Source organism: Gallinula chloropus (genome assembly GCF_964237585.1).
Source record: "Gallinula chloropus genome assembly, chromosome: 14".
NCBI classification, from domain to species: Eukaryota; Metazoa; Chordata; class Aves; order Gruiformes; family Rallidae; genus Gallinula; species Gallinula chloropus.
In genome coordinates this window covers 423,611-434,057 of record NC_140099.1, presented here as the reverse complement: position 1 = coordinate 434,057, position 10,447 = coordinate 423,611, and the positions used below count along the sequence as shown (strand labels likewise).

At 58.3% G+C, this 10,447-nt stretch overlaps 1 protein-coding gene across 4 annotated transcripts in view; it reads left to right on the top strand.

Annotated features, from left to right (window-relative positions):
* Window positions 1-7,050: 7,050 nt before the first annotated feature.
* Window positions 7,051-10,447, top strand: part of FERMT2 (FERM domain containing kindlin 2) — a 57,052-nt gene continuing 53,655 nt past the window's right edge. For all 4 annotated transcript variants that reach the window (XM_084270663.1, XM_084270662.1, XM_084270665.1 and 1 more), the window contains exon 1: window positions 7,051-7,311. In XM_084270663.1, coding sequence (XP_084126789.1) covers window positions 7,155-7,311 — 157 coding nt within the window. In that variant the 5' untranslated portion in view covers window positions 7,051-7,154. The remainder of the gene's footprint in view (window positions 7,312-10,447) is intronic.

Here is a 10,447-nt window from a genome sequence, read left to right as displayed (position 1 = left end):
CTCCTTGTCCTCCAGCCTTTGCAGCTTCCCACAGCAGGGGTGGGATTTATCTGGGAGGTGTGATTTATAGGACAGGTATGATTTATGTTGCTGCTGCTGTTCTTGTTTAGCCTTTGGGGCTTTGCAGTCCTGGGGAACTCCCTGTTACCTGCACTAGCATGGCTGGGTCCCTTATCCCAGAGGATTTGGATGTTTTTTGGGATGAGGGAAGGGGAACAAAGGGGATGTTTCTGTAGAAACATCGGTGCCAGCTTCTCCTTCCTTCTGGCCAGGCTTGGGGGTGGCAAGCAGCCCCTTCCCAGGAAGCCCAGGGCTGCCTTTCTCCATCTCAGGATGCCATACGAGGGGAGGTGTGGGATTTTGGAGGCTGTGTGTCCCAGTTGCCCACTGGTGTTTGCTTTCCACATCATAAAGAGGGGTGCCTGGGTTTCCCCATTCACCCCCCAAGCTGCAGCTGTCATACCCCTGGTCATGGGAGGTGAAGAATAACCCCATCTCAGAGCATCATTTTGGGGCTGTGTGGTGGGGACCAGGACACCAGCACCAAATGGGTCTGTGGTGCAGCCAGCATGGAGCATCCCAGTACTGGCTAGAGGGGATGGGTGGCCCAGGCTGGGGTTTCTACAGTGGGAAAAGCATCCTAATCCCTTGAGCACCACTGGACAGCCAGCCCCCAGGGTGGGATTTGCTGCTCTATCTCGGGTTTTGGTGATTTTTGCAGTGCTGTGGGGTCACACAGTGCCCGGGGGGGCTCAGCTTACACCCAGCAACATTTTTCACGGGGCAGAGGAACTCAAGCAGAGCTTGGGAAGACAGATTGGTGGGCTGAAACCCCAGGCAGGACACAGATCTGCTCTTGCTGGGCTTTGCCTTTGACGCCCACTTACCTGGAGCTGATTTTGACCCCACTCCAGAGCTCATCCATCCTGCTGGGAGTGATCCTACACGTCTCAGGGATGCCCTGTGCCTCAGCAGCCTTTGAGGGCCCTTAGTGAAGCGTCCCCTTGCTGCTCCTTACACTGATAGAGGGGAAAACCGGTGGGCTGGGAGCCAGTTTCCCCAGACCGTTGGGGAGGGGAGAGCTGGGGCTGGAGAGATAACAAGCACCAGGGCTCGGGGTGGTGGTTTGGTGCTGTAGCGCTTGCTGACACCCAGCTGTGAGGCTGCTGCCTCGCAAATACACAGGGTGGGGATAAGCAGGGTGCTGGGGGCAGGTTTAGTCCCCTCCTTCACAACCTGGGCATCATCTGCAGGGTGCTGGGGACCAGCCCAGGGTGCTGGGTACCAGCCCAGGGTGCTTTCCCACAGCTCCACTTCCCATCAAGCGGATGTCCCGTAAGGGCTTGGATAGCAGCTGGGAATAATTGATGGTGTGATCTGGGGGGGGATTTTTTTTCCTTTTCCCAGTAAACAACTCCCAAACAGACACTTCCCACTGCCTGGCTCTGCAGATGATGGTGTCACAGCCGTTGGATGAATTCTTTGGGGGTCTGGGGTTTTTCTTCGTGCTGACTAGCAGTGATAAATGATGCTGGGTGTTTCTTCTAACACCCCAGAGTCCCCAGCTCCAGGGATGGTGAGTGAGCATTGTATGAGTGTTCTTCGAGCCACCAGCTCCACGGGGGGAATTCAGTCTTCCAGCCTGTACTTTGTATTTAAGGCAAATGAATAGGAGGCCTTCTGGAGGTGGAGAAAAGCCAGAGCAGGGGTGGAAAAGGCTCAGAAAACTCTGATGGATGACAGAAAGTGGCTTCATGGGTTGTCTGTTAGAGGAGAAAAGTCAGAGGGTGAGATTTTTCAGTCTTTGGGATGGAGCTACCCCCTTTCTCTTGGGAAAGTGTGAATCAGGAGTGTGGTAAAGTACCCTTTGGAGGCACTTTTAGCCAAAAAATCGCTGCAGACCGATTGTGTTGTGGGGTGACCTCAGCAGAACACATCCAGGGTTTCTAGACAATGAGGTACACCAACCGCTCACTGACAGCACCATGCAAAGCATCTGCAGGAGAGGACCCTCCTGGAGCTGGTGCACGAGGCCAGGGAAGGGTTGGGATAGGTTTTGCCAAAAGAATTTGGAAGCCCCGGTGGTGGCCTGGATGGAAGGAATGGTCCAACATCCCTGAGAGTCCCTGGAGCTGTTTGAAAGACCTTTGGGGATGGCAGCCACTGGGAGGGACACGTTCCTGCATCCTTGTGCTGCGTTCCTGCCCCATCCTTTCCTAAAACACGGGGTAGGCAGAGCAGTGTGATCTGCTGTGAAGTCAGGAGGTGTCACTGAGTCCAAGGTGAGGATGATGAGTGCGTGAGGACCATGAGCCAGGCAGGTGGAATGCAGAGGAAGATCAGCAGTGGGAACGGGACCCTGGGCACGACTGTCGTGAGACACTGGAGCACCGGGAATGACATTTTCAACCCTGGGGATAAATCAACTTCTAGGAGAATGTATTTGGAACTTACCCAGATTCTCCATCACATGGGTACAGGCCTGCTGCTAACGACTCACTCTGGCTGAAACAGATGTCAACAGGGTTGCCCAGGACACACCAGCCCTTTCGGACCCAGAGTCCAAGGACCCTTCTGACCCCCAGGGACGACAGAGAATGATTTGGGGCACATTGCTTCCTTTCTGGGCCAAGGCAAGGATCACACTCAGTGGAGGTCACTCCTGGCAGCTGGAAACACCAGAAGGACACGACCACATGATAGAAGAAGGATAAAAGATAAACGACAGCAGAGGGATTAATGTCAACAGGAAACTAATTCCTGACACACGCCGAGTCAGGAGAGCCAGCGGAGTTATTTGTTATGAAGAGCTCATTGCAGAGGAAGAGGCTGGGGAAAAAAACCCCAACCCTTCCAGCCTGAGGCTTTGAGAGCTTAATTGACCCCGATTCCTGGAAAGAAGGTGAAGAGAGGACAGTGAAGAGCCCTGGAGCAGGGTTTGTCCTGCAGCACAAACCTAGCAGGCTCCAGCGCACCGCAGCTGATGTCAGGCGTGGAAATGAGATGTGGGGTTTGTAGCTGTGGGGCAATGAAACCCTGGCCTGACCTTCCAAGGGAGGAGGTAGCTCGCTGTGGCTCCGTGTCGCTTCTCTGAGAGCAGCTATCTCGTCAAGCTGCGTTTTATTCAGCTGCAGGGATGGGGTTTGTAACCTTTGGGCACGAAGGACCAAGCTGGATGGTTGTGACAGCCTCAGATCTTGGTCTGTGGCTTCATCCCATGTGTCCTTGGCCCTCAGGACAGATCTGGCCACACAGCCCTCCTGAAGTCGATGAAGCTCTCGCTTCACGTACGGATACCCCTCTTGGCACCAGTGCTGCTTGCTCAGAGCATCCATCTGCTTCTCCCCATCAGGCTGCCTGAACTTCCCTTCGAGTAACACACCTTTCTGACATGAGTCTACAGATCTACCCCTGTCAAACTGCACAAAGACTGCTTTGTGTGTTCAACCCCAGGCTCCTCATGCCCCTCCAGCTCTGATACCTGCTGTCATCTCCACTGTTTCCCACAGCTGGTGGGAAAACCCAAGGATACCACTCCAGCTACGAACCCACCAAGAAAATGGTGCTGAGGTTCCGTTATGGACGGGTCCAAAGATGACACAAACTCCTGAGAATTCTTCTGACCTCGAACAGGGCACCCAGCTGAGATGTTGAGCCTGGAAGATGGCTACACATGAGCAAAGCAGTGGGACTGCATGGCTGGAGTTGTGCCCTAAGAGCCACAAGCAAGTAGTGTTTAACTGCTGGGCAGCGAGGTATGGAGATGCTGGGTAGGATGGCAAGAGGGAACTGCTACAGATGGAACCTCCACAGCTCAAACGCCTCCCCCAAATATCACCCATCCCTTCATTACAAGGATGCTGAATGTGTGTCCTGGGTACCAGGTGGCTGCATGCTGGGACACCACATAGCAGTGACAGCTCCATTACCCACCAAGCAGCTGAGTCATGTGGACATTTCCGAAATGGCAAAATCAGGGAAGAATGAATGTGGCCGGGAATAAACAAGGAAGCAGAGTTACCCTGCGCATTTCCTGTGCCAGGAGCACATCCTTCTCCCTGCTGGGAAACAGTGATTCGTGAAAAAGTGAACCTGGGTTACATGAAAAGACATTTAGAGATGGAAGAAGATGAAGAGACCTGTGAAGAAGAACCACCCAGGTAGTCTGACCCTCTCTCACCTGCTCTTACACAGTGCCGGGGATGTGGGAGCTGGGAATTAACTGGTTTGTGCTGATGCTTTGTCCCTGCCTGAGCTTATTTCTAGCAGTGCATTTTTTCAGAGGGGCTGCAAGTCCCCCGTCGCTTGAGGGATGTCTGGAAAGAGCTCGGAGTAAAGCTCAGGGAGAAGTAAAGAGCTTGCAAACCCTGTGTGAAGAGGAGGAGTACAGCAGCAGGGGGGTGTAAGGGAGCACGAAGGTGGGGAGGCATTAAAGAGACACAAAAAGCACTGGTGGGGGGAAAGAGCATCTGTATTTCTCCTTTTTTTGAGTTTTCTTCTGTACTTTGCCCTTGGTTAAGGAAGGGAAATATCGAGACCCCCCCCCGGGTGAACCTGACGGGTGATGAGGGCCGAGCAGGGGCTGCCCATCACCAGGTCAGAGTAACCGCGCTCGGCCGCGGTTGAGGAGACGGAGCTTGGATTTACTCAGAGGTGTTCAGGGAACTTCTCTGCCTCTGTGCACGGGCTGGGCACTCCGTCCTGCTCCTTTTCCTGCTCCCAGTCACCCAGCCAAGGCACCCAAACGCAAAGGACAGGTTTTCATGGCCAGGTCACCCTGGAAAGAGCCAGTCTGACCGGCTTGCCCGCAGCCCCAGAGCAGCCAGGCAGGAAAACCAGCTGATTCCAACCACTGCAGCCTAACAGTTCGGGGGCAAAAAACCCAGCAAAGCACAAACAAAAACCAACCCAAAAAAAAGGTCACAAACTAAACAAAAAAGGCAAACCCAGGCAAACCAAAAGCCTCCACAGGGAAGGAGCCGCTCAGCTTCACCGCTGGCTTCCCCAAGGTGCCCGTTGAGTCATTTCATTGGAAAAGCATCCCGGTTTCCCCAGAGCAGAGGCAAGAGGGAGCGCAGGGGCCGGGAGCTGCCCCGCCGGCAGCTCTGGTAGGTGTCATCCCTGTCCCGAAGGAAGCGGCTCTGCGTTTCGGCACCTTATTTGGCTATTGCTGCTTGTGCGGAGCGCGGGCTGCTCGCAAACAGTGGGAAGAGCCCGGGGATGCTTGGGTGCCTCTGACGCAAGAGCCCTTTGCCGGTGCATTTTTGACCTTGCTTTGCGTCTCCGTGCAGCGTTGGAGACCACGCTGCCCGCCTCCCTGCACACCCACCGCCCAGCAGCGGGACTGGGGGCAGAGGAGAGTCCCCGGGGGGGAGAGGGCAGAGGGAGCGGCTTTCCCTGTCCCCCGGGGAAAGAGAAACTCTGCAGACTGTTTGAAGAGCACAAGGGATGGGCGGCCTCTCGCACACGGCGACAATCAGCTGTACTACAAGGTTACTAGCTCCGGCGGAGTCGTATTGAATTGCATCAGCTGGGAGCCTCATCCAAAGCGTTCTGGTTGCGAGTAACCCTTTCTAGTTATTGCCCCATTGTTTTGCACTGGAAGAACACCGAGATCCCATCTGTGAAAGCTGTATTGTTACAGACCGGCTTGCCCCTGCCCTCCCAAGCTGTCACCCTGTACATTACACTCCAGCTTCCACATTTCGGGGGGGTAAAAATGGGGGTTACACTGGCAGGGATTAAGGCCTCGGGAGGATGTGGTAGGGGAAGTTATCTGCCATCCATCCTCCCACCATTCGGGCACCAGTACCCTATTTACCCCCCTCCTCCCGCAGCATCAGCCACATCAGCCCAAATCCTCTGCACTGTTTACGTGTAAAACCCGGGTTAACCCTGCCTAGAGCAACTTTGGGAAAACTTTTATTGATGAGGATGGGAAAACAAGGGGAACAGCCCTTTGTAAGTGTCTCCATTATACCAGCAGAAGTGAAAAGGCAGTGAGAGTTCACCAGCCCCAACCAAGAGGGTTTCGCTGCCTTCACGGCAGTGAACTCCCATCGCTGTTTGCAGCGCAGAGCGGAGCTCACAGAGGACGCTCCAGGATGGCTCCGCCAGGCCGTGTGGTCGGGACGCGCTTTTCCATCAGCCGGAGCGGCGGCTGCACCGGCGGGCACGGCCGGGCCGCGTCCTGCCCGCGCCACGCCAGAGCCCGCAGCGTGTTCCTCAGGGCTCCTCAGGACGCCGGCCCGGCTGGCGGGGGTCGGTGTCGCTGGGTGCAGAGCTACAGGAAACGGGCAGCAGCTTTATTTCATTTTTCCTCCTCTCTCCCCCCTGGTGCCGGCCGGGTGCTCTCAGCCCGTCCCCATTTCCCGGACCCAGCCGTGAGAGGGACGGAGGGAACCGGCCCCAGCGCGGGCCATGGACCGCGGCGCCAAGGTGAGGAGGGGGTTTGCCTGGCAACAAGCGCTTCGCTCCTGAGCTGGGGGCTTCCGAACAACCGGCGCTACCTCCCTGCCCTCCCCTTCTCTCCCTTCCCCTCCCCAAACCCAACCACCCCGACGCCGGCGCTGGACGAGCCGCTGCGGGAAGGGGCTCGAAGCATCCATGAGCGTCTGGGACGCGGAGCTGCCGGCGGGCGCTGCCCGGGGCCGGCTCCGTAGCTCCCCTCCCGACACAGCCCGGGGCCGCCCGGCCCCCGCGGCCCCGCCACCCGCCGGCTGCGGCCCCGAGTCGGGTCGGGCCGGGCCGGGCCGCCCCCCGGCGATTCCCGGATGTTGGATAGGCCCCGCTTGCTCCATCCTTCGCTTCCATAAAAGGCCAAGGGGCCCGGCGGCGCGGGGCGCGTTTTGCCTTTAATTACTATCCCCCTCCTCCTCCTTCTCCTCCCTCTGCTCCCTCCTCCTCCTCCTCCCCCCTTTCCCCGCCCGCCCCTTCTCCTCCCGCGGCGGCCCCGCAGGCAGCGGCTGGGGGGCGGCGGGGCAGCGTTGGACCCCCCCCAGCTCCGATCCCGCCCCACCGCGCCCCCATCCTGCCCACACCCCCCGCAGCTCCCCCCGGGGCTCGGAGGCGCGCTGAGCTGAGCCGTGCGGTGCCGAGCCGAGCCGAGCCGGGCGGGCGGTGAGGCGCGGCTGGCGGCGCAGGAGGCCGGGGCCATGGCGCTGGACGGGATCCGCATGCCGGACGGCTGCTACGCCGATGGGACGTGGGAGCTGAGCGTTCATGTCACCGACTTGGGCCGAGACGTCACCCTGAGGGTCACCGGTGAGATCCACATCGGCGGCGTCATGCTGCGCCTCGTCGAGAAGCTCGGTGAGTGTCCCGGTGCGGTGTCTGTGTGTCCCCGTCCCCTTCCCCGGCACCTCCCCAACCTCTGCCCCGGCGTCCCCCCTGACTCATCGCGGGCACCCAGCGCCCTCATCCCGCCCCAGCGCTGTGCTTGGGCTCCCGGCCCCCAGCCCCAGCGCCCCCAGCCCCTCTCCGCCCCTCTCCCCCATGCCGGCTGCGCCCAGCCCAGCCCAGGCAGCGCCCCGCGCTCCCGCCTCCCGGCTCCCCCCACCGCCCGAATCCAGCCAAACTTTTACACCCGGGGCCGCTGTGCCTCTTCCCGGGACTCCGGCTGCTTCGCAGGGAGCTGGGGAAGGTTTCAGTTCAGGGGGTGTGTGGGATTTTAAGGGGTGCCCGCCAGTTTTGGAGAGGAAGGGAACGCCGCAGCCGCGGCTGGCCCCGCGCCGCTTGGGATGGGCGAAGCGCCTCCGAGGACCCTTTTTTGGGAGCGTGGGGTGATTTACCGGGGTGACGTGGGGAAAGGGGGGGGTTGTGTCTGAGGGCACGGCGGTGTCCGGTGGCTTTGGGTGCGCACCTGGACAAAGGGCCCGGGACGCGTGGGAACGCGCGGCCGAAGCCACCGCGATGGGTCCCGCCTCGGGCTCCGGCCCCGCGGGAAGCCGGCACCGCACTCCTCCGGCCCCAGCAGCTCCGGCTCGCCCAGCCTTCCCCGCCAGCCCTGTGTTCCGCGAGCCCTTCGTGGCGCGGTCTGTTCGGGCCCGGGGCCGCTCGGAGTGTCCCTGGGCAGGCGGCCCGCGCGCGGCCCTGGCGGCGGCAGCCGCGGAGCTGCCCGCCCGGGAGGGGCCCCGCTGCGGCGCTGAACGCACCATCTCCCACCGGCGGCTGCGTCCGGACTTATTAGTGATCTGAAGTTGGAGGAAGGAAGAGACGGGTATAAATACGCTCGTTTGGAAGGGAAGGAAGGAAGGAAGCGCTCGCATCAAAGAGCCTCGTGCTGTGGGACAGCCGTGGCTCCCGGGAACACTCCATGCTTATCATTCTGTTGTTGGTATTTTTACGCTGGAGCTGGAACAAGATTTGCTGAAGTTGGGCATTCGGTGGCTAAGGGGGGGAAAGAAAGTAGAGAACAGCTTTCTAGAAATGATCGAAAAGCCATCCCAGTGATCGCGATGCTGCCGGCCGGGAGGTGCTGGTACGTGTGCTGAGAGCTGGGTGCCGGCATGGGGACGGAGCCCAGCCAGCACCTAAATTAGTGCCTGACGTAATGCGTCCCCTCCCCTAAATGTCTTTGCCCAGATCCTCTCCACTTGTTAAATTAGGGATTGGATTAGAGGGAAGGAATCCAGCAGCCGCAGCGCCAGCCCTGGTAGGGGGGAGAGAGGATGGTGCTCTCCTGGGGGCTCAGCCCCACTGCCCTCCCCCTCCTCGGGACAGTTGGGACCCCTGGATATCTCCGGCTGTTGCTCTCCCTTTCCCCTTTGCTTTTGTCGCCCAGCCAAGCTGTACGTATTTAGCTCCTTTTCATCTTCCTGCATGTCAGCTCTCCCAGCCCTCTCATTATTTTGATGGCTCTTCTTTCAGCTCGTGCCAGCGTATCAGGGTCGGGTTTAGCAGAGCGAGGTGGGACAGGACTCACTCCTCACCTTCTCCTGCCTCTTTGGTACCCTCCTTCATCTACCATCTCCCGCTGCTTCATCTCCAGATACATTAATTCTGCTTTTTCCCCATGTTGAACCCTTTTCCCTGCATTTTCAACCTGTCCCTCTCCATCCTTCCTCTCTCCCTGACAGTGTTCACACTCTCAGTGTTAAACCCCAAAATTAATCTGTTGCAAAGTGGATTTTTTTTGCTGTGAGTTTTAAGGACATGCCTTAAAAGTAAAGCTCCCTTGCAGCTCTGGGATCCCCTACAAACCATTCCACTTGCTTACGTGTTGTGGGGGGAGGAAGGAGAAGCAGGGGAGGGCTGTGCTCCGGGCAGGGGTTTGCTGGTTCCATCCTTTGGGACAATCATTCAGCCTGGAGAAGAGAAGGCTGTGGGGGGACCTCACTGCAGCCTCCCCGTCCCTGAAGGGAGCAGAGGAACAGGAGGGGAATCAGCTTGTTAAAGGGTGGATAATGGCAGGACAAGGGGATGGAGTGAAGCTGGAGGAGGGAAGGGGGAGAGGAGAGACTGGGGGGAAGTTCTGTACAGAGAGAGTGGTGAGGGGCTGGAAGGGGCTGCCCAGAGAGGGGGTGGGTGCCCCATCCCTGGGGGTGTCCAAGGCCAGGTTGGCTGGGGCCCTGGGCAACCTTGTGTAGCTCCAGGCCTGGAGGTTGGTGTCCCTGCCTGTGGCAGGGGGTGGGAGCTCTGGGACCCCTGGGGTCCCTCCCAACCCAGACCAGTCTGGGATTCCATAAGCAGATGTTTGTGGCCTGCTCAGAGTTCTGCTGAAGTTTAGGGCATCACTGTGAATTGGCAGCAGAGTGGCCCCACTCAGGTTGTAGGATGCTGGGAGAAGCTTTTCAACCATTAGTGACCGGGGGAGAGGGGACAGCAAGGGGGGGCTAGGAATGCCTTCCCCCCCCTCCCAGCAGTGAAAGGAGCCTGGAAAAGGGGAAAAAAAATCTATGTTTCTATTAGTGTTTTCTGCTGTTTGTAGGAGAAAATGATGGCATTAACTAGCCTTTTGCCTTGCAGAAGGGTCTGGGGTGCATGGGAGCGTGTTTTGGGGTGCTTTGCTCAGAGCAGGAGTGCCAGAAAGCCTTTCCTCCCTACCTGCAAGGCTGCAGGTATCAGTACATCTCATCGCGTGGCCCTTGCCTGCGCAGAGCGGCTGCGGTCGGGCTGCTTGGGAATAGGCAATTAAAATCTGTCACTAATGCAGGCAAGGGATTGGAAAAAACCCAAGCAGCAGAGAGGGATTCTGGTTACTCAAGTGAATTGCAGTGACCTGTTCGCTCCCCTGTTATTTATCACCCCTGGCTGGATTAAGCCACTTCGTTAATTGAGCCGCGCCGTCTCCTTGGCAGAGTCATCCCTGAAAAACAGGCAAAGACCCCGCAGAGGTTTCAAAAGCTGCAGTATGTCCTCAGTCTGGGAGGGTTGGGGTCTGTGCTGGAAACTCCTGGTGATCACCAGGGTTTGATTTGGGGGATTTATTTAGGAGTTTTGCCACTAT